This window comes from Sus scrofa, chromosome 8 (assembly GCF_000003025.6).
Source record: "Sus scrofa isolate TJ Tabasco breed Duroc chromosome 8, Sscrofa11.1, whole genome shotgun sequence".
NCBI lineage: Eukaryota > Metazoa > Chordata > Mammalia > Artiodactyla > Suidae > Sus > Sus scrofa.
Window position 1 is genome coordinate 38,046,520 of NC_010450.4, and position 23,969 is coordinate 38,070,488.

Below are 23,969 nucleotides of genomic sequence, written 5' to 3' on the forward strand. Positions count from 1 at the left end.
AACGAGAACTTGGTCTCCAAGACTTCCGCCCTCAGTTCTTTATATGAAATATTCTAAATACAAATCTTTTCCGATAGATCGCATTTCTATATACAAGTAGATTTAAGGGCACTATATCTCATTGTATCGTGCGTTCTTAATGCTGACCCTTTTCTAAAAGGACATCCCCACTATGTATGGTTCTTTCAATAACAATCAAAACCCTGTCGCAACATCTGGGGAAATGATCTTCCAAGTTTCATCATTTCTGGCATTCAAGAGTCAGCGCTGTGCCCAGAAGAAGCCCAGAAGATCAAGCACGGGGCCGCCTTACTTACAGGTGGAGAGAATCATGGCTGCACTTGCGCGGGGAGCAGACAGAACAGCCCTCAGGTCTTCGGCGGCGCTCCCGTCACAAAAACACATCTTTTAACTGAAATCATAGCTCGCCCAAGATGTTTCTCATGGGCCAAGTTAACCCCACCTATTTTCCTGTTCTGAAAACCTCAGAGAAGTGTGTGAATGGCAGCCCGATGGCCTATTTAAGAGGTAAACGCAGTAATCTCCATCCAGATCTCTGAAGGCAGCAGCTAGCAGGCTCCTCATTCCCAACTGTGTGGGTGACTCCAGCAACACCGTTTTCAAGAAATCACCAGATTTTGGTCAAAAGGGACCTTAAAAAAAAGAGCATGAATTCAAAGTGCTCTCTCTGGACCGAGAAGGAAACGGAGGCACAGATAGGTTAAGAGACGCAGTTAGCGGCAGAGACAGAAGTCGATGCTAGGTTTGGAATCGGCAAGTCTAGAATGCTCTGTCTTCCCACCCTCCTGTCCCCCCACCCAGCAGTAACACTTTAGGCATCATAGGAGAAAAGTTTGCTGGGGAGGGCGGGGAGGAGGGAGGACCAATCCATCCCCAGGTGACAGGGGCGTGGCCGAGAAATACAAAACATTATCAACAATAAAAATACACATAGGAGTTTCACTTCATCCCACTGAAAAATAACCAGAAAGTAACGAAAACTAAAGGCAACAGCTGTACTGAAGACACAGCAGATTCACAGTGCCCTTCCTACTTCCTGCCTTATTGATTAAGATCTCTTTTAAGCACTCTGGGTGGATACTATTTTTACTTCTCCTTTTGCCATAGCAATGGTTTTATACAAACACTTTTTTTCAGGTCCCAGTGAAATATTTGAAGATGTTTGAAGAAAATGTTTCCAAACATTGCCAGGAAACATCTGATCTTGTTTTCCCATCAAAAGTATATATAACTGGACTTGCCTGGTGGTCTAGCGGTTAACAATCCAACTTTGTCACTGCTGTGGCTCACGTTGCTGCTGTGGTGCGAGTACGATCCTTGGCCTAGAACTCCCACAGGCTATGGGGGGTGTCCAAAAAAAAAAAAAAAAAGTATAGGTAGGAGTTCCTGTTGTGGCTCAGCAGTGATGAACCCGACTCGTATCCCATGAGGATGTGGGTTCCATCCCTGGCCTCGTTCAGTGGGTTAAGGATCCGGCATTGCTGCCAGCTGTGGTGTAATTTGCAGATTCGGGTGGGATCTGGCGTTGCCATGAGCTGAGGCATAGGCCAGCAGCTGCAGCTCCAATTCAACCCCTAGCCTGGGAACTTCCATGTGCTGTAGGTGCAGCCCTAAGAAGCAAAAAAAAAAAAAAAAAAAAAAAATTAAAGGTAACTGTTAGGTCAAGGGCTATGCTTTCTCCTCTCTCTTCAAAGCCTCCAGCACTTTAAACAGGGTCCCAAGGTTGGAAGGGAAGGATGGTTGGAGGAGCGGGAGGCGTCAAGGTGATGGAGGGAGGGAAGGAGAAAAGTAGGACAATGACAGCAGGACACAGCTCGCACAGGGCCAGCTCCTTGAATGAGCAGCAATTCAGTGAGAAGGTGGGCATGTTTTTGTGATGGGGGTACACTTCAACAGGAAGACGAGGAGGAAGGTGACAGACTGTGACAAGACTTAGGATACATTTTTTTTTTTTTTTCTACTGCAAGGGGGGACAGGGAAGGACAGAAGACAGCCTTCAGGGGATGAACTGACCAGAATGGAAAGATGATTTTCCACAGTCATGTGAAGGTCCTGCTCGAAAGAGCCAGCCACAGCTTGTGTTCCTCAAAAGGTTTTGATTTTCTATAAATGCAGCATGTATACTTTTTTTTTTTTTTTTTTTTTTTTTTTTTTTGGCCATTTAAGCATTGATTGAAGGAAATGGCTCTGGTAGCACTGCTCCAGTATTCAGGCCAATGCAATCAACAAAAGAGGTAGATGGTCATTCACCTTGACGTTGCCTGCCCTCACCTCTAAATCCTCAGTGTAAACTAAGGAAAAGGACCGAGTTCCTGTCGTGGCGCAGCAGAAACGAATCCGACTAGGAACCATGAGGTTGCGGATTCGATGCCTGGCCTTGCTCAGTGGGTTAAGGATCTGGTGTTGCCGTGAGCTGTGGTGTGCATCACAAATGTGGCTCAGATCTGGCGTTGCTGTGGCTCTGGTGTAGGCTGGTGGCTACAGCTCCGATTGGACCCCTAGCCTGGGAACCTCCATATGCCATGGGTGCGGCCTTAAAAAGGGCAAAAAAAAAAAAAAAAAAGACGGAAAAAAAAAAAGGAAAAGGGAACGTCACCCTAGAGGACATGCTGTCTGCGTCCCAACAACCTGGTGTGTAACAGAGGAACCCCTCCCTTGTTAATGAGGCTTGAAGATGGTACAGGAAGTGGCCTTGAGTATGTCACATAAAAAAAAGGAAATCCAGTGTGGAGGCCTCAGTTCATTCTTGGAAAGCAAGAGCTGTAATAAATCCTGTGGGATCAAGTCCTGCTGTACCCAGCTTTCTTTGGGTCCCACATAAATGGATAAGACTCTCAGTGCTTCAAACACAGCCCACAGAGCTGCCTTTTTGATGTACTAAGGCCTGCAGGGAGTCTTGGAGGAAATAGGCAGCCAGGGAATAGTATTTGTGCTACCCTGAGGCCAGGCACCCATGTTCTGGCTTGTTCCTTGCTGGGGAGCCAGGGGGTTAAATTCCTGAACCCAGCTTTGCCCCCCTGTGGGCTGTTTCCTTGGCGCACTGTGGTTTAGCCACCTTAGCTGTTCCTGGGGGATGCTCGGTAGGATGCTGTTGACCAAAACAACCTGCTACTGGTCATTAAGTAGCTTTTTCACCTAAGAACTACTTATGGTGTTCACACAACACCCCACAGCGTGGCCGGGGAGGGGGGTTCATGGCCTCCAGAGCAAATGAACTTTTAGGGAAAAGTCCCATGTCTTCCTGGGCTTTCTACACCCACAAAACCAACAATACCGTGTGGCCCAATACGAGGCCTTGCTTTCCTGATGGAGATTGTGTGTCTTCGTCTGAGCTCATGAGTAAATGAAAGCTCTACCGCAGATGGCATCTCGGTCAGAAAGCACAAGGGTCAAAACCCACTCTAGTAAACTCGATTGCGGGATCTACTATGAAGCTACCATAGACAATCTCTCTGAGGCAGGAACCCAAGTCCAACACCATCTGGGAGTTGACTCAATCTGCCACGCTCTCCATTTTTCCTGGTTGCTTCCTGGACGAGGCCAGAACTTGGCTTGCTCCTGGGTCCCTCTTGCAGTGGGAGTAGCCCTTGTGTTGAATATCAGCTGATCCTTCTGCTCCAGAGCCCCACACACCTCCACTTATGCATCTGTGTCCAGGGACAGATTTTGGGACGGGGGGGCTTTTTAGGTCTGCACCCCCAGCATACAGAAGTTCCCAGGCTAGGGGTCGAATAGGAGCTGTAGCTGCTGGCCTCTACCATAGCCACAGCAGCGCAGAAACAGAGCCATGTCTGCAACCTACACCATGGCTCATGGCAACACCAGATCCTTAACCCACTGAGCAAGGCCAGGGATCGCACCCACGTCCTCACGGATACTAGTTGGATTTGTTACCGCTGAGCCACAACAGGAACTCCTGGGACAGATTCTTAAGATGTAAAACTGATGGACTGCCCCTAGTTCAACTTTCCATCCAATTCCAATTAGTTGTGGATACCTCGGGCAGAATCACTTGGCCCAAACATAGGCCCTGTTGGGGGCTTAAGCTGGATAGGCAGCCACAAACATGTCTGCTAACTGAGGAGAGAGCAGTAGCCACTGAAGGGTCCAGACATTTTTCTCTTCAGTAGGAAAAATTTGATCCTCAGGGGAAAAGGAGTTGAAAGCTATAAGGTACAACCTCTAGTTCTGAGAAGGCTGGCTCATATATTACAGAATTAAGCATTTCAGTTAAAAGACAGCTCATGCTTCTGGAATTTCCACTGTGCCTCAGCAGGTTAAGAACCCGACTAGTACCCATGAGGATGCATGTTCAATCCCTGGCCTCTCTCAGTGGGTTACGGATCCAGCGTTGCCGTGAGCAGTGGTGTAGGTCACAAATGGGGATCAGATTCCAAGTTGCTGTGGCTATGGTGTAGTCCTCAGCTGCAGCTCCAATTTGACCCCTAGCCTGGGAACTTCCATATGCCATGGGTTCGGCCCTAAAAAAACAACAAAAAAAGACAACTCATGTTTCATATAAATATATATAACTTTATATATTATATATATTTACAATATACACAGCATACAAATATGTTTTCATGTAATACTAATGGCAGTCTTGAAAGAGAGGTTTCAAAAAAAGTTGGGTACTTATCTGAGGTGGGTTCCTGAGTCATCCAGAACCCACCCACTAGACAATGCCCCAGCCCAGATTTCTGTAGAAGTCACAGGGAAGAGAGAGGTGGCTGAAATGTGGCTCTGCTATCCCCCCTCAACTACCCTGGCCTTCCACCGGCACCAACATGCATGAGCCCACCCCTAAAATGAGCAGACCCTGGGGCCTGGGCACAGTGCCAGCATGCAGTAGGCACTCCAGTACTTTCAGAATGAATAGAAGTGGGTGTCTTTATCCACCACGTCTAAGGCAGCATTTCCATAATCCAGAAGATCCAGTCACAGAGCTCAGGCTGGTCTAGAATCAAAGGCTTCAGGTGTTTCTACATTATAAGTAAAACAATCTGCAGGTCCAAGCACTAAATAAATTAAGGGTTTGCCGCAAAGTGCCATTTCTTGCTTGTGCTTTGGAATCGGGAAGCTGCCGGTTGCAGCAGCACTTATCTTCCAAGAGTTTCTTCGCATTCGACTAGCTCATCTATGGTGCGCAGCAGGTCTTCAAAGGAAGGCCTTCCCTCTGGTTTCTAGAAGTCAAAATCAGAGAGAAGCTGTGGGTTCCAGAATCCATCCCGAAGATCATTCCTCGCTGTTCAACTCTGAGGGCAGGGCACACTGGAGCAAGGGACTCCCTGCTTTGGGACTGGGACACGCAGGCATCTCCAAACACATTTCATGCACCCTGCCTCGGCTGCTGCGACGCCAGCCTCCCTGCCACGTAGTTTCTGCATCCCAAGAACCTAAGGGAAACTCTCATTCCCTGCAGAATCAAGTCCTGCTTCTCTGCAGGGCCCTCTAGCACCTGTTACTCCCCATTTCCTCATTACCCAGTTTTACTGCCCATGAAAACCCCCACATGGGTGCTATGCTCAATCAGAACAATTTCCACCTGTGGGTACACACCCCAAGGTCATTACCAGCAGCTTATCTTTTTTTTTTTTTCTCTTTAAGACTGTACCTGCAGCACATGGAAGTTCTCAAATCAGAGCTGCAGCTGAGGTCTACACCACAGCTGCTGCAATGCTGGATCCAAGCCACATCTGTGACCTATGTCGCAGTTTCGGCAACTCTGGATCCTTAACCCACTGAGTTAAGGGATCGAACCCGCATCCTCGCAGACACTATGTTGGACACTTAACCCTTGAGCCACAAAGGGAATTCCCACCACCTTACCTTGGCTCACACTGTCCTCTCTCCCCCTAGGGCACCACTCCTTGGCCATGAGGCCTCTGCCCATCCCAGTCAATGCTCTTGAGCAGGCACCGTAGCCAGTGGCCGGGAGCATGGGCTCTGGAGTCGGACGGGACTCTGCTTCTCTGTAGCTAAGTGGCCTTGGGCCATCATCACCTGGGTTTTCTCATCCACAGAGTGGTCACAGTAAAAGTTTCCACACTTCAAAGGGTTATTTCGAGAACTAAACGGAAAGCACTTAGCACAGAGCCTAGCGCCTAGTACCTGTGAGCTAATGTTATTATTTTCTGTCAAAAGTCATTTTGGTGTCTGATCTCTTCTACGAGGGGACATTTCAACACGTGGAGAAGGAAGACTCCCAAAGACGGTGAATAACGAGATCTGAGGAAGGTGAGGTTCGGAAAAAGAACCCCTCTCTGGTGAAAGAAAAATACTTTCACAACACGAGGCCCACTGAACAAAGAGCTGCTTCTCTGTGCTTCTTCGCTGAGTCCCCAGTGCAGGCAACTGCGGCAGGATCCCCACTTGGGAATTTACTAGCTTAATTATCAGTGTTTTCTACTTCTTTGCATCTTCTTCCCATTATTCAGACTGAGCTGAGAAGAGTGGTTTCCTACTTAGAATCTGAAATCACATACAACATGCACCCATCCTCTAGGCTATAAAGACTACACGCTTTTGAGAGTTCCCGTTGTGGTGCAGTGGAAACAAATCCGACTAGTATCCATGAGGATGGTGGTTCGATCCCTGACCTCGCTCAGTGGGTCAGGGATCTGGGGTTGCCGTGGCTGTGGTGTAGGCTGGCAGCTGGAGCTCCGATTCAACCCCTAGCCTGGGAACGTCCATATGCTGTGAGTGTGGCTCTAAAAAGCCAAAAAAAAAGAAAGAGAAAGAAAGAAAAAGACTATACGTTTGTAATCTCCCCTGTCCAGGCCTCTGAGTACTTGAGAGCCTCAGGAAGAAAGCACACAGAAGATGTTTTACCTCCTGCCAACATCTCAGCATCACTTCATATACGTATTTGGACGCCAGCTTCGGCTGGTGGAGTCGGTGGCCGCGAGTAACCATGGTTACCACTTCATAGTTGGTGTTTTTCTCAAAGGGCATCCTGCCTTCAGTGAATACTTCCCACATTAAAACACCTGGAAGGGTGGCAGGGGAGAAATACGGGTTGCCAAAGGATGCACCCCCCCTCCTCTTCAGAGCAGAGCTGAGGGAGAGGGGAGTCGGAGTCTTACCAAATGACCAGACATCTGATTTGCTGCTGAAACGGCTGTAATTAAACACCTCGGGTGGACACCACTTCACAGGAAATTTAGCACCGGAAGAACTCGTGTACTGATCATCCAGAACATACCTGGCGTGAGACACTGAGTTACGATCTGTATTTTGCGTATGTTCCTTTCATTTTTCCCCCCCTTAGGATCAAAGACACCGTTGACTCAAGGCCAACAGGCAGCCAGCTGAGGCGAGATGTTTGCCTCCGTGGCCACGCCTGGTTGGTGCCACCTCCCCCAAGGGCTTGAGATGGATGCGTGGGAACGTTCGAGCTGCACTTTCACTTTTCTGTTTTTCTTTGAGCAGGCAGTGGAGGCAGGATACAATAAAAGGGTTTTGCAAACTTTTTTTTATTTCTGGTAACCAATTTTATTCTTTTGACAAAATCTTACCCAAAGGCCCCACATGAAAAACATCTAAAAAGCAAAGCTGCTCTAAAGGAAGTGGTGCAAAGTGTTTGGAACCCACGTGCTTTATTTCACCCCCCATGTGTCCACAGAGCACGACTTGAAACGACAGCAAATAAAAAGAGCCAAGTGCAAAATGACGTATGCAGACGGTGGAGACTATATATGTATACACACCATGCCGTCCCCCCCACCACCACACACACACTCAAAACAACACCACATCATTTTCCTCTGGGAGCATATTTATGTCCTTCTGGAAGGACACACACCAACTGGTAACGCTGGTTACCCTGAAGGAGGATCCTTAACTGCGGGGGTAAATATGGGTTCCTCAGCCCTTTATGTAATGTGTTCAGTATGTATTTACGAGAGGAATATGTTTACGTATTATAGGAACCTATAAAGTCATTTTCCAAAAGCTCCATGAGAAAATATTCAAGTAAGTACACGAACTTCCTTTGCTGCCTAGACAAAGGTGGTGGCAATGCCACCATGGGCGTCTGTCCGTCTGAAATGAGCCTATAGTGAATACTTTAGAAGGGCCGACGCAAAAGCACAGGTTTTTTTAAAAACCCAGCCTGTGAAAGTCAAATGTGAAATTGGAGGCCTGCCGGTGAGACACAAAACATCTTCATAGACAGCAAACAAGGGCACTGGGTCTTTGCTGCCCTGAGGGCCAGCAGTTCTGGTCCCATTTTTGACAAATGGCTTTTCTTTTTTTTTTAAAGATCTTTTTTTTTTTTTTTTTTTTTGGTCTTTTTTAGGGCTGCACCTATGGCATATGGGCATATGGATGTTCCCAGGCTAGGGGTTGAATCAGACCTGTAGCTGCCAGTCTACACCACAGCCACAGCAATGACGGATCCAAGTTGCATCTGCAACCTACACCACAGCTCACAGCAATGCCAGATCCTTAACCTGCTGAGCGAGGCCAGGGATCAAACCCAGGTCCTCATGGATACTAGTCAGGTTCATTACCACTGAGCCATGACAGGAACTCCCACATGGCATTTTAAAAAGTTTTTTCCCAAATTAAAAAAGGTGAGCACCCCGTTTGGCTCACAGTCAGTACAGAGGTGGTGAATCAGATGTGGCCCAGGGACTGTGTTTACTGACCCCTGTTCCATCCCCTCACTCCGGGATTGCCCCTCTTAGCAGTTCTCAGGGCTTATGTTTCACTCTTCTGCTGAATTTAAGCTGCATGTGGGCAGGGTCTCCAATGCCTTATCCTCTGTTAGGGTTTAATCTCTAATGCTATGCACATAGCAGGCACCTATTTTTTTATGGATGGATGTACAGATGAATGAACGGACAGAGGAAGGAGAGAAAAAAAGGACAAATGAAATACCTTTTTTTTTTTTTTTTTTTGCTTTTTAGGGCCACACCCATGGCATCTGGAGGTTCCCAGGCTGGGGGTCGAATCAGAGCTACAGCCCCCGGCCTACACCAGAGCCACAGCAACGTGGGATCTGAGCTGCATCTGCAACCTACACCACAGCTCACGGCAATGCCGGATCCTTAACCCACTGAGCAAGGCCAGGGACTGAACCCGCAACCTCATGGTTCCTGCTCAGATTCATTCTGCTGCACCATGATGGGAACTCCACGAAATACTTTTTAAAGGTCTTTTCTAACACCCTATTAAAATTATAAAAATTAAGAGAATAAGAACATGACAGATTTGTGTATTCCAAAACCTTTACCCCAAACACATTTCTATCAAAAAAAGTCTAGAAATTTAATCCCCACCAGGGAGAAAAGGGAGCAGTGTATTTAACAGGCTATACTGCCACCTAGTGGAAAGAATGATTTATAACAAGACAATGTATATTGTTATTTTCATATATTTATTTTCTTTCTGGTTTTTTTTTTTTAATTTATTTTCTTTCTGAATGGCTAACACGATTTCCTTTCTGTTTCATCAGTGCAGATTATTTCCATGCTTATCAATTCTATGAGCGAATGCACACATCAACTGAAGTCACATAATAAAGCATTAAGTAGTCATAATTGCTCAAGAGTTTACCTGAGAAAAAGCCAAAGCTAACAGGAAAAAGGCAAATCCAGCAAAGAAACCTTTCAAAATATAGATGATCTAATTTTATGTCCTAACTTTATATCAAAACCACTAAGAAGCAGAAATAATTAGTTCACCTATACAAATATGATGGGTACTACTACTGCTTTGTTAATAGAATAAAAGATGACTCAAAACAGCTCTTAAAGAAGCTTCAGAGGAAGAAGCTGACACAGCTAGACTGCCAAGCAATAGTCAGGCTTTCTTTACCCTGAAGGGAAAGGTTACAGTTTTATATTAATTTAATCCAAAATTTATAGAAAATATTCACATTTACTTAGCCTTACCTGGCCATTCCAAAATCAGATACTTTCACAATTCCTGCTTCATTTACTAGACAATTTCTGGCAGCCTGGAAAACAACATTAAAATGGTATATTAGTTACAAAGTTCCATGATAAAAGTAGAAAAGCCTAAGTTATGTTTATATTAAATTTAGTGTAATCCAGTCACCATTTGCAGAGACGTCGCTTTATAAAATCCCCCCCCCCCCCGCCATGGGACTATCATCAACATTTACTTTAAAGAATGGGTAAAAATACATAAATAAATAAAGAAGGAATGGGTAAAAAGACAGGTAAAGCAAAGGAGGCAACAAAGGCACAGGTGACAAACACCAAAGCACAGGCAACAAAGGCAAAAATAAGTAACTAGGGCCATGCCAGCCAAAAAAAGTCTTTTCAAAGGAAACAAAATGAAAAAGCAAACTATAGAATGGGAAAAAAATGCTTGTAAGCCAGACACCTGAAAAAGGGTTAATATCTAAAATATATAAGGAATTCCTTCAACTCAACAGCACAAAAGCAAATAAGCCGACTGAAAAATGAGCAGAGGATCTGAATACACATTGTATCAAGGAAGACATACAAATAGCCAACAGATACTTGAAGAGGGGCTCAACATCACTAATCATCAGGGAAATGCAAATCAAAACCACAATGAGCCACAAAACCTCACACCTGTTAGAATGGCTACCAACAAAAAAACACAAGACGACAAACGACAAACGTCGTCAAGAAAGCAAAGGTAGAGAAAAAGGAACTCTTGTATACTGTTGGTGGAAATGTAAATTAGTATAGCTACTCTGGGAAAGAGTTTGGAGGTTCCCCAAGAAATTAAAAACAGAACTATCATATGATCCGGCCGTCCCACTTCTGAGTATATATTTGGGAAGGAAACAAAATCAGTATCTTAAAAAATATCTGCACTTCCATATTCATAGCAGCATTATTCACAACAGTCAAGATATAGAAACAACGTAAGTGTCCATCGATGCGTGAACGAATAAAGCCCATGTGGTGTATATAAACCATAGATTATTACTCAACATAATAAAAAGAAAATCCTGGAGTTCCCATGGATTAACGAATCCGACTAGGAACCATGAGGTTGCGGGTTCGATCCCTGGCCTTGCTCAATGGGTTAAGGATCCGATGTTGCCATGAGCTGTGGTGTGGGTTGCAGATGCGGCTCGGATCCTGCGTTGCTGTGGCTCTGGCGTAGACCGGAAGCTACAGCTCCGATTAGACTCCAAGCCTGGGAACCTCCATATGCCGCAGGAGCTGCCCTAGAAAGGGCAAAAAGACCAAAAAAAAAAAAAAAAAAAATCCTATCAGTTGCAACAGCATGGATGAACATTATGCTAAGTGAAATAAGCCAGACAGAGAAAGACAAATACTGTATGGTATCACTTATATATGGACTCTAAGGAGAAAAAACATAGAAGTTATAGAAAGAGCGAGTATACTGGTATACTGGTGGTTGCCAGGGGCTGGGGGATAGGCAATGGAGAGATGTGGTCAAAGGGTACAAACTTTCAGTTACAGCACAAGTTCTAAGGATCTAAGGCATGGCATGATAATTATAATTAATGATAGTCCGTGGTATCCTTACACAGGACTGATGGTCTAGGAACGTACTGAAAACAGACACATTTGGGAAGCTCAGAGAAGAAAAAAAGAATGGAGGAGAAAGGGAGACAGAGTTAAGAGAGAGGAAAAATTAAGAAGTGCCTCCATGACAATAATTTAAAACAGGTAATAGAGGATTGCTTTTTCTGGTATTTTCCAGAGTTAACATGAGCCTCCATCTCTTCCCAGTGATTTGAGACTTAAAGAATAGGAAACAGAGGATTTCCCTTATAGTGTCTGCTTATAGCGTGTGAAATGGAAAAGAGGTTGGGTCAAAGGATGAATCACTTCCCCATTTGACACCACATGCAAGTCATTTTACTTTCTGATGCAATTTTCTTCTCTATTAAGGCTATGGTGGTCAGAAAATCTGTTATGACTCGCTATCTCATGGCATTCTGATAAAGGTCAAATATTCGTGTATGGTGACTTACCGGTGTAACTATTACCTATATAAGTATGCATTATTGATGTGGGTGCCTATGTAATTATATATTATAGGCATTAGATTCAATAAAGATCGTTCTGTTAAAATTCTGGGGCAAGTTAATTTTTTTTCTAAATAAATTTATTTTTTAAATAATTTTTTTTTTCTTTTTGCCTTTTTGTCTTTTTAGGGCCATACCTGCAGCATATGGAAGTTCCCAGGCTAGGGGTCAAATCAGAGCTGCAGCTACCTGCCTATGCCACAGATACAGCAATGCCAGCTCCAAGGTGCATCTATGACCTACACCACAACTTGCAGCAATGCCAGATCTTTATTCCACTGAGTGAGGCCAGGGATTGAACCCACATCCTCATGGATACTAGTCAGGTTCTTAACCTGCTGAGCCACAGCAGGAACTCCAAGGGACAAGTTAAATTTGCCACGTTTAAAAATAATGGTGGAGTTCCCGTCATGGCTCAGTGGAAACGAATCCGATTAGGAACCATGAGGTTGCAGGTTCGATCCCTGGCCTTGCTCAGTGGGTTAAGGATCCAGCGATGCTGTGAGCTGTGGTGTAGGTCGCAGACACGGCTCGGATCTGGCATTGCTTTGGCTCTGGTGTAAGTCGGCAGCTGTAGCTCCACGTGACCCTTAGCCTGGGAACCTCCATGTGCCACGGGTGTGGCTCTAGAAAGACAAGAATAAATAAATAAATAATGGTGAAATGTTGTTGAGAACAAAAACTGGGTATGAACACATCATGGCTCATTTGCTGATGACCCGGATTACAAAGGAATCGGGCTAGTGAATGGGAATGCAGGTGGCGTGCGATTACCAGGTCCCTGTGGATGAAGCTGTTTCTCTCCAGGTACTCCATCCCCTCACACACATCTTGACACATGCTCAGCAACACATCTCTACTAAAATGGCCTTGTCTCTGTCGGAGGAAATTCAGAAGGCAGCCCCTTTCCATGAACTCGGTCACGATGTAAATGGGTCGCTGCTGGGTGCATACACCATAAAGTTGTACCAGCTTCGGGTGTGTCAGTTTCCTGGGAGGGAAGTCATGCAGACACACAGTTACTGCAGGGAAAGAAACTGCCCGGGGTATGAGCAGGTTGAGGGGCCAGTGTTTAATACAAAAAGGGGAACTGAAAAAAAAAATGCAGAAACTTACATCATCACTTTAGCTTCTTCTATAAAGTCTTCCTCACACATGGCGCCTTCCCTAATAGCTTTGATGGCTACTTTGTACTGAGCTCGCCACTTGCCCAGCCTCACCACTCCAAACAGTCCACTCCCCAGCTCCCTCATAAAGGTCAGCTCTGAAGGGTTAATCTCCCATTTTTCTGTGAGACAGAGGAGGGAAGTGATAGCATGTAATCAGGAGAACAGGGCACTGGTCCGGTGGGAAACAAAGACACTCCAACTCGGGTCAATCTCAAAGTTCCAAGATAATACAAATACTGGTAACCACAGAGCAGACTTGCAACCTGGGTGTAAACTATACAAGGTGGCTTTCCACCCTTTCTCAGCCGGCAAAAAAAAAAAAACGAAGGGAACTGAAGAAGGCAAGAAGATGCTATGTAACAGGCTAATGATAACGGAGCTTGAACAATAAAGGTACTTAAAAAAACAACAAAAAAAACTTCCTCCTTTACCAATCTTCCCTCTTAGGTTTTTTTTCTGTTTCAATTCCATCAAGTTGGAAAGAGTTTAACCTGTTTAAAGGCTGTAGCACAAAGACAATCAAGTCGGGTGCCTGCCCTATTACCTCCATCTTTATCTCAAGTGAGGTACCAACTGAGCCGGTGAGAACCAGGAAAGGCTTTGATTCATTTTAGAAGTAACAAGGCAATGTTCATTTTTCACTGACAGTTTTCTGCCAAATAATGAACAACGATGAATATGGAAAACTTAGGGTTACTACAGCTGTAAGTATAATCATATGACAACTCACACTGTAAATTTATAAAAGAAAACAGTTCCACCCACTGGAATTCTACCCCGCTAAACTGGTCTTGTGATCATGGGCTCCTTTCAAGGAAAATTAACCAGGCAACAACAAAAGGAGTTACCGTAGCTGAATCCTGCAGTGGTTGGTGCATTCTTCTCCTTTGCACTCACTGGGTACCGCAGCCTTGTGACAAGTCCTAGAAACCAAAGAGGGTATTGCAGTTGAATTCATGCTTAAATCATTCTGCATGGTAAAGTGCTAAACTAGAAACTCACTTGTCAAATACGTTCATTTATTCACTTAGTGCTCGTGCTCAGTGGGCACACACAGCTCGGTGCTGCATGCCAGCGAAAAACAAAAAGAGAGGAGGGCAGCAAGGAAGATGATCCCAGCGTTGTCAAACCCAAGTCCATGTGCTTAAGGCATGGTGAGCCCAAACAAACCAAAATGCCAGAGTTTGGAGCAGAGAAAGGTTTACTGCTGGACCAAGCAAGGAGAATGGGTGGCTTGTATTCAAAAGACTCGAACTCCCCCATGGCTTTCCAAAAGGGGTTTTAGAGACAGTGTTGGAGTTCCTGTCATGGCTTAGTAGTAATGAACCCGACTAGTATCCATGAAGATGCTGGTTCGATCCCTGGCCCCTCTCAGTGGGTTAAGGATCCGGCAGTGCCACAAGCTGTGATGTAGGTTGCAGACTCAGCTCGGATCCCGCATTCCTGTGGCTGTGGTGTAGGCCGGGAGCTATGGCTCCGATTTGACCCCAAGCCTGGGAACTTAATATGCTGTGGGCGTGGCCCTAAAAGGACAATAATAATAATAATAATAATAATAATAATAATAAAACAGTGTTAAGGGAGAGGATCATAGGATGAGTGATCAGCCTGTGGACCATCTTTTGATTGGCTGGTGGGAGTTAATAGTGATATTTCAGGGATCTTAATCATCAGCTTTTTGGTTCCAAACACCTGGGGTCTACATGCTTGTGGTCAGCACATGGTCACCAACCTCCACCTGGATGGGGTCTTAGTTTCTGCAGAGCAACTCAAAGACAGGCATCCAACTGGTATCTATGTCCCTTCAGGAGGAATTAGGGGTCCTGCGACTCTAATTGCTCACTGCCTGAGCCTGCTCTGTGGGACTCGAGGGAGGCCTGAAAGACTAAAGCCTTTGCAGTGGGGAACTCAGTTTCACTACTCTCTGAGTTGACAATTCCATATTTTATATAGCTTTTATAGACATATGCTTTTATTCACTAACACTATTTTTTTTAAAAAAGTGTATAACTATTTATACAATGTTGATTATTTCTGCTGTACAACAAAGTGAGGCAGGTATACATATACACAATTCCATTCTTTTTCAGATTCTTTTCCCTTACAGATTATCACATAATATTGGGTAAAGTTCTGTGTCTAGCACACACACAAAGGAAATACAGTGTTTCTCAGGTACCATGCTAGCATATTGTCTTTGCAAACTCTTTAAAGGATGTTCAAAGGTTTCCAACAATTATTATTAATTACTATATCCTATTCTTTTCCAGCATGAGATTTGTTCTGTTTCGTTTTGTTTTTGTCTGTTTGAGGACTGCACCCATGGCATATGGAGATTCTCAGACTAGGGGTCCAATCGGAGCTATAGCTGCTGGCCTTCGCCACAGCCACAGCAACACCAAATCTGAGCCGTATCTGTGACCCACGCCACAGCTCACGGCAATGCCGGATTCTTAACCCACTGAGCGAGGCCAGGGAAGGAACCTGAAACCTCATGGTTCCTACCTGGATTCATTTCCTCTGCGCCACAAGGAACTCCATGATTTGAATTATAAGGTGGAATTATAGTAGTCTACTAAAATTAAAGTGATTCACCTGACGTGACTCAGTATTTGTAATCTTAGCATAAAAACTGAGCTCTAGGATATTTACTGGCAATACCATCTACTGGAAATCAGTGAGATATATTAAATCCTTTAACTTAAGTTGCTTACAGCACTAAATATGAAATCCCAGGTATCTCTCCTATAAACACCCATAGCACGGTATATTTCCTCTCCTACAGCATATCACATAGTAATTTTTTTAATGGCCACACCCACAACATATGGAAGTTTCTGGGCCAGGGACTGAATCTGAGCCACAGCTGTGACCTAGGTCACAGCTATGGCAATGCGGGATCCTTTAACCTATGGCCCAGGGCTAGGAATCAAACCCGCACCTCCACGGTGACAGCTATAGTTGGATTCTTAACCCACTGCACCATAGCAGAAACTCCTATATCTCATAGTAATTTAATGTTATGTACTCCTCTGTCTCTCCCACCAGATGGTAAAATCTGGGAGAGAGCGATCAATAACCACAGAGGTCACCACAGTCTCCTTGAGCCTGATGCAGTTCCTGGCATGCAGTAGGCACTTAATACATGTTTCTTAAATGAATGAACTGAGGTAATGGTGAAGAACGCACACAAGAACAACAACAACAAAAAGATTTAGGGGAATGTGAACACTAAAAAAGAACAGAATAAGAGATAAGAAAAGGTTCTTTGGGGGATAAATTGATGATACTAGTTCCTCAAAGGTTAAACACAGAGCTCCTATATGATCCAGCAAAACCACTCTGAGGTTAAGTACCCAAGAGAAACAAAACTTGTTTCCATGCAAAAGCTTGTACACAAATGTTCACAGCAGCTTTACTCATAATAGCCACAATGTGGAAGCAGCCCAAATGTCCATCAACTGATGAATGACACAAAATGGATAAACGAAATCCACACAATGGGTTATTATTCATCAGTAAAAAGGAAGGAGTACTTATACAGGCTACAACATAGAGGAATGTAAAAAAATATTATGCTCAAAGAAACTAGTCACAAAAGACCACATATTGTATGACTCCATTTACATGAAACATCCAGGAGAGGTAAATCTGTAGAGACAGAAAGGAGATTAGTGGTTGCCTAAGGCTGGACTGCCCTAGTGGGTTAGTGGGTGATTGCTCTCTATACGTTCAAGATTTCTTTGAAGAGATGGTGAAAATTATCTTAGATTATGGTGATGGTTGGCACAACTCTGTAACTATACTAATTTACAGACCACTGAGTTGCACACATCAAATGGGTGAACTTTATGGTGTGTAAATTATATCTCAACAACTGTTCTTCTTATTATCTGAGAAAAGTGAAGAGTCACAAACAGCAACAGATTCAGCAAAAGCATTCGATAAAATTTCAAAAGTTAATTTTCCATAAATTGGGTTGGACACTTGGCCAACCCCTGCTGAGTTACATCTTTGAAGTCAAAGGCTAGAAATCTTTCTGTTTCACCCTGTGGAGCCTCAATTGGCATAAACGTGGTTTCTGGTTTTGGTTTTGGTGTTTGGTTTACTCCCACTCTGGTGGTAAGTGTAGTGGAGGTTTGGAAAGATAGACAACTTGTCTGGGACACTATTACTCTAGTCTTTGGAAGCCTATAACATAGGCTTAAACCTAAGCTGCTCGTCTGGCAGCATCTGTGACAAGTCTGACAAAGATATGGGTTGGATTTTTCAATGACACTTTTTTTTTTTTTTAACTATGCCTATGGCATGTGGAAGTTCCCAGGCCAAGGACTGAACCTGTGCCACAGCAGTGACCTAAGCTGCTGCAGGAACAACGTGGGATGCTTAACCCACTGCGCCACAGGATAACTCAATAACAACACTTCCAAAGATGGTTCAATAGGCAAAACATTCTCCGATATCAACCACACAAATGTTTTTTAGGTTAGTCTCCCAAGACAACAGAAATAAAAATAAAACAAACAAAATGAGACCTAATCTAACTTACAAGCTTTTGCATAGCAAACAAAACCTCAAAAAAACAAAAAGACAACCTACAGAGTGGGAGAAAATAGTTGCAACTGACAATGACTTAATCTCCAAAACTACAAACAATGCATAGAACTTAAACAGCAAACAAACAAACAACCCAATTAAGAAATGGGCAGAAACCTAAACAGACATTTCTCCAAAGAAGGCATATGGATGGCCAACAGGCACATGAAAAAATGCTCAACATCACTGATTATTAGAGAAATGCAAATCAAAACTACTATGAGGTACCACCTCACACCAGTGAGAATGGTCATCATTAATAAGTCTATAAATAACAAATGCTGGAGAGGGTGCAGAGAAAAGGGAACCCTCCTACACTGTTTGTGGGAATGTGGGAATGTAAGTTGGTGCAACCACTATGGAAAACAGTATGGAGGTACCTCAAAAAACTAATACAGAACTATCGTATGATCTAGCAATCCCACTCTTGGGCATATATCCTGACAAAACTTTCATTCAAAAAGATACATGCACCCCTATGTTCACTGTAGCACTTTCAGGATAGCCAAGACATGGAAACAACATAGATGTCCATCGACAGATGAATAGATTAAAAAGATGTGGTGTAATACACACACACACACACATACACACACAATGGAATACTACTCAGCTATAAAAAGAACAAAATAATGCCATTTGCAGCAACATGAATGTAACTGGAGATTATCATACTAAGTGAAGTAAGTCAGAAGGAGAAAGACAAATACGGTATGATATCATTTCTATGTGGAATCTAAACTGTGGCACAGATGAACCTATCTAGAGAACAGAAACAGACACACAGACATGGAGAACAGATTAGTGGTCACCAAGGAGGAAGGAGAAGGAGTGGAATGGACTGGGAGTTCAGGGTTAGTAGCTGCAAACTATTACATTGACAATGGATAACCAATGAGGTCCTGCTGTATAGCATAGGGAACTACATCCAATCACTTGTGACAGAACATGATAGAAGATAATAGAAGAAAAACTATGTATATATATGCATGACTGGTCACTTTGCTATACAGCAGAAATTGACAGAACACAGTAAATCAACCGTAATAAAATTTTTTTAAATAAATAAAGATGGTTCAGCAGACTTTATTCAGGACCACTGTGGTACGTATTGGGACCACTGCAATAGGATGTTAGCGTAGGGTAAAGAGATGGGCTCAACTCCAAATACAGCACAAGCAAGTTGGAATTTACAGCCAAGGAGAAGGGTGGGGATGAGAGGATGGAACATTACTAAAGGGAAAAATCACACAGGGATCGGGGGTGGGGGTGGGGGTTCTGGCTAAACCAATCTGACAAGGTTCTTGCTGAAGACAAACCAGAGTGACCAGACATCACCTGGATGGTGCAAGATGAGGAACCTGATCAGATGCTGAGGGTGTTCAGATGTCAGATGTCCTGTAAGGGGTCCTGGTTAAACTGACTCAGCAGGGTTCTAGCGAAAACCGGATTTTACAGGAAAGTACACAGATGGATCAAGGAGACGGTTCACAATCTTTGTCAGTACCAAGGATATAAACCACAGAAACGTGAACATTTGCCATATACAGTAAGAATAACTCATGTCTTAAGGTCAAGACAGAGCTTCTTTCAAGTTATCATTTCTGATTTTTCTTTGTCTATACTATTTCCTTAATAGGCAATAATTTTAAATCACATTCTACAATTAACTACAATACTAACCTGCTCGAGGAAGAATTTATCACAATGCTAATCATTTTAATCACTACTTTCTATTTGAAACAGGTTGTAACAGCTTACTTACCTGCTGCATTGTGCTTATGATATTCGATAATCTCAGGAATTGAAGGAAACGCATGTTTTTCTGCCAGATAATACTTCTTTGGGGATGTCATTGTTTCTTTTATGTGGTAATGCCTGAAACCTGATGAACCTTCTCTGTAACAAAAATCAAAATGTGTTAGAAACAACGTAACTTCGCTCTTAAAGTGTTTTCCACATATGGTCCCCTCTATTCTCTGCACATATTTTCTTTTTCCCCACGTTCTTCTTAGCTTCGCCTTTCAAATTAACAGATGGAAGTTATTAAATTGTCACTGATAACATACTTGGGCCCCCGCAGGCGACTGTGAAAGAGAACATTTACCAACTTCATTTACCAACAGTTAAAAGTCTCAAAATAACTATTAACTGATGACTTCTTTTGGTCCCTGCTGTTGATGTAAACATGCAAATGTCTAGAGGACCTCGAAAAGTGAAGAAACAAGACTCAAAAAACATGTGCAAATTCTATTTTAGACATCTTTCTAGAACACAGTTCATCTCAAGTCATCTCTTGCTAAAAACCCTTTGAAGCAAACTCTTGCTGCTGTTAAGATAAAGCTCAGACTCTTTGACTTCGATGTGACCTGCCCTCCACTTTCATCTCGGCAGCTTCTCTCTCCTCCCCACCCCGACCCTGCCCCTCACATTCTACAAGCCAGCCACGATACACTTTCACCAGTTCACCAAATGCTCCCTTACTTCTGGGTCCAGGTGATTTCCTGTGTCAGAAACCCTCTTTCCCCTTCCTCCAACTTCTGCCTGCCTCACCCGTCGGGTCTCAGAGCGGATGTCACTAGGCAGCATTAACGCCTAACTCAGATGTGTCTGGGATATGTATCTCCCATCCTCATTCACACACACACACACACACACACACACACACACACACACACACGCACGTGCGCATGCACACACACACTCCTCCCCAGAGAGCACCTACATACATCATCACTGCCTGTTTGCTTGTCTGAAAGAAGCCCCGCTAACCTACTGCAGGGCTGGGTCAGTGTCTCCTCGGCTCATTATGATATCCTTGGTGTTTAGCACAGTGCAGAGTAATTATCTCCTGAATGTTGCTTAAGGCTCTGTAGCCATTCTCAACAAATACATATATATATATATACATATATATATATATTTTCTCAACAAATATAAATATATATTTATATTTTATATACATAATATAATACTATATTCCATCACATCCTATAATACATAAATTATATTATAATATTATATTCTATTATAACATACATATTAAAATACATATAAATATATATTTCCATATATATGGAAAACTATGAGGAAAATTACTAGATATTAATATAACAAGAGTATAGACTTTAGAAATCAAGTACAGATTTTTTAACGCCAAATCACAGTTTATCTTTTAAAATTTAGGAATCTATACAAGCTATATAAGAACTTCGTACAAAGCTCTGAATTTCTTAAAATAAAAAGAGAATAAGAGAGACAGAGATTACTTACCCTCCAAACTTTGTATAAAGAGAGACCGTATACATGCCTGGTTGACTGGAATCCCTTACCATAAAACCACCTTCTTTATCCTAAAATTCAAGTTAAGGAAATTTTTTTTCAATTCAATAACAGATATCAATGCCCATAGTGAAGATCCCAAAACCCAATCTTATGATTTTGTGATTATGAGCCTTTGCCTAGAAAATCTGCTTTGGAAAAATCACAACTTACCAACAGGTAAGCCATACCCATGACTTTCTCCCATTCACGTGACCTTACACTCCTCATTACTGGGCCAAGGGACTAGTTCAAGAATGCACACTTGAAATTCCCCACAATCAAAATCTTCACACACACTAGTATGAGACATTTCAACAAAATATCTCTCAGGGCCCTGTCAGAACTAACAGACAAGGAATTCCCTTCGTGGCTCGGTGGTTAACGAATCTGACTAGTATCCATGAGGACACAGGTTCAATCCCTGACCTTGCTCAGTGGGTTAAGGATCCAGTGTTGCCGTGAGCTGTGGTGTAGATCACAAATGAGGCTCAGATCCCAAGTTGCTGTGGCTGTGGTGTCGGCCAGTGGCTACAGCTCCAATTTGACCCCTAGCCTAGGAACCTCCACATGCCATGGGTTCAGCCCTAAAAGGACTGGGAAAAAAAAAAAGAACTAACAGACAAGATTTTGTAATTCCTTATGTCCCGGCCATGGGGGGAAACAGTTACTAAAAAAAAAAATGTATTTCTTAAGAACTGAGTTTCATTTCATACATTTTTCATGTTTGCTATAAGCTCTGAATTAATATCATCTTCTATCCACACAGTATTTTTCTGGTAAGTTCAGTGCTCTTTATAAAGAACATTTTAAAAAATCCTTAATTCCCCTGGAAATTGATGTTAAATATCACTCTTTACAAGAGAAGATATGGAGGCCAAAGACACTTAAGCAGAGAAAAGCACACTGCAACATCACTGAATGACCAAAAGATAAATCCCTAGCAGGCTGGAAGCCAAAGATCGAGAAACAGAACCTCAAACACGTCTCCACCAATAACCCCACAGTCAACATCTAGCCCTGAAAATGCTTTAAAATGCAAGTGTGTGTGTGTGTGTGTGTGTGTGTTTTGGCTGTTCCCACAGCATGCAAAAGTTCCTGGGCCAGGGATCAAACCTGAGCCACAGCAGTGACAATGCTGTATCCTTTAACTGCTAGGCTACCAGGGAACTCTTAAAAGGGTGTTTAACAGATGAAAATAAAATAAATTTTCTTCCTATTCCTAGGGAAGACAATGGCATGAAAGCCTCACAAATAAATCTGATCAGAACAATTAGCGACAATGATCATAACCGTTGATCAGTCAGTAAAACACATATTGATGGAAAACTTATTCTGCCTGAATATGTTCTAACATGTGGATTTACTCAGTGCCCAAAACAGTCCTGCAAAGCAGGTACCTTCAGTATCCCCTTACCTGCTTACAGGTAAGGAAATGGGACAGAGAATGGTTGGAAACATACCCCAGGCCAAATAGCTAGTAAGCAGCAGAGCCAAGACTTGGACCCCAGGCCTTCTAGCTACCACCTCTCACTGAGGGGTCACCAGGGAGGCACGTAAGAATCCTGGGGAGTCGAGGATTTGAGTCAAGCAAAGTCACCTCGTATTGCTCTCTTAACATAAATTACAGAAATAAGTGCCCAACTAAATAGAACTCGACTGGGGCTAACAAGCAGGAGATTAAATGAGAAAGTACCGGTGTCACAGACTGGGAACTAAGACCAAATAGAATTACTAGATCCTGGGAATTCCCGTTGTTGTTCAGCAGAAATGAACCTGACTAGCATCCATGAGAACACAGGTTCGATCCCTGGCCTCACCCAGTGGGTTAAGGATTCAGCGTTGCCATGAGCTGTAGTGTAGGTTGCAGACGTGGCTCAGATCTGGTGTGGCCAGCAGCTGCAGCTCCAATTCAACCCCTAGCCTGGGAACTTGCATATGCCGCAGGCGTGGCCCTAAAAAGAAAGAAAGAAAGAAAGAAAAAGATTAACTAGATCCTAAATGCAGAGAACTGTAGAGATCATATTCTAATCCAAACTCCCTGTTTTACAGGCGTGAGAAGCAGGCTAGAAAAGTCACAGCTCGACTCGGGTGGGTCTCTTATCCAGTCCCCTGGGTTCCCTCTACACTCGAATTCATCCTTTTTTACTTCATTTCCTTCTAAAGTGTAAGAATTTGAGCACATTTCTAAAGGCAACTAAATATTTTGTTAAAACATCATGTATAAAAGATGGCACATAACATTGACATAAACTATTTAACAACTATCAACTCCAAGCAAAAGGAAAAAGCACATATAAGTACTAACATCAAGGTAGCAAATGATAAATCAGTGAAGAGAGTAGAGAAAATGTTACCCGTGTATAGCTATTACCTATGGTTATGGATTTGTTTTCCCCTCAAAATAGATACACTGGAGTCTTAACCTCAAGTATCCCAGAAGGTGACAGAGCTTCTATGGAGATTTTCAGAAGGAATCAAGTGAAAATGGGGTTACTAGGGTTGGCCCTAACCCAATATGACTGGACTCCACAGAAAAGGGAAATTTGGGAGTTCCCTGGTGGCTCAATGGAGTGAAGGATCTGATCTTCTCAATGCTGTGGCTCAGGGTCAATCCCTAACCTGGGAATTTCCATATGCAGTGGGGGTGGCCAAAAAAGGGGGGGGGATTTGGACATGGAGCCAGACATGCACAGAGGGAAAAACACAGGGACAAAGGGAGAGAAGCCTGAAACAGACCCCTCTCTAACAGCCCCCAAAGGAGCCAAGCCTGCTGGCATCTGGATTTCAGGCTTCTAACCTCCAGAGCCATGACACAATAAACTCCCATTGTTTAAGCCACCGGTTTGGGG

The 23,969-nt window shown here is 43.4% G+C and overlaps 2 protein-coding genes across 6 annotated transcripts in view; both read right to left on the reverse strand.

The window, feature by feature from the left end:
• Positions 1 to 1,357, reverse strand: part of TXK (TXK tyrosine kinase) — a 70,655-nt gene extending 69,298 nt beyond the window's left edge. The window contains exon 1 of the mRNA XM_013978653.2: positions 318 to 1,357. Within this exon, the coding sequence (XP_013834107.1) occupies positions 318 to 405 (88 nt within the window). The 5' untranslated portion in view covers positions 406 to 1,357. The remainder of the gene's footprint in view (positions 1 to 317) is intronic.
• The window catches only part of TEC (tec protein tyrosine kinase), a 131,207-nt gene continuing 111,771 nt past the window's right edge, over positions 4,534 to 23,969 (reverse strand). For 4 of the 5 annotated variants that reach the window (XM_013978657.2, XM_003128960.5, XM_013978655.2 and 1 more), the window contains 9 exons: positions 21,070 to 21,149; positions 19,562 to 19,695; positions 14,049 to 14,123; positions 13,148 to 13,319; positions 12,806 to 13,022; positions 9,921 to 9,985; positions 7,107 to 7,225; positions 6,853 to 7,010; positions 4,910 to 5,204 (listed from right to left, as the gene is read on the reverse strand). In XM_013978657.2, the coding sequence (XP_013834111.1) occupies positions 5,121 to 5,204; positions 6,853 to 7,010; positions 7,107 to 7,225; positions 9,921 to 9,985; positions 12,806 to 13,022; positions 13,148 to 13,319; positions 14,049 to 14,123; positions 19,562 to 19,695; positions 21,070 to 21,149 (1,104 nt within the window). In that variant the 3' untranslated portion in view covers positions 4,910 to 5,120. Of the gene's footprint in view, positions 5,205 to 6,852; positions 7,011 to 7,106; positions 7,226 to 9,920; positions 9,986 to 12,805; positions 13,023 to 13,147; positions 13,320 to 14,048; positions 14,124 to 19,561; positions 19,696 to 21,069; positions 21,150 to 23,969 lie in introns of all 5 variants that reach the window. The other variant, XM_021101172.1, reaches the window with a different exon arrangement.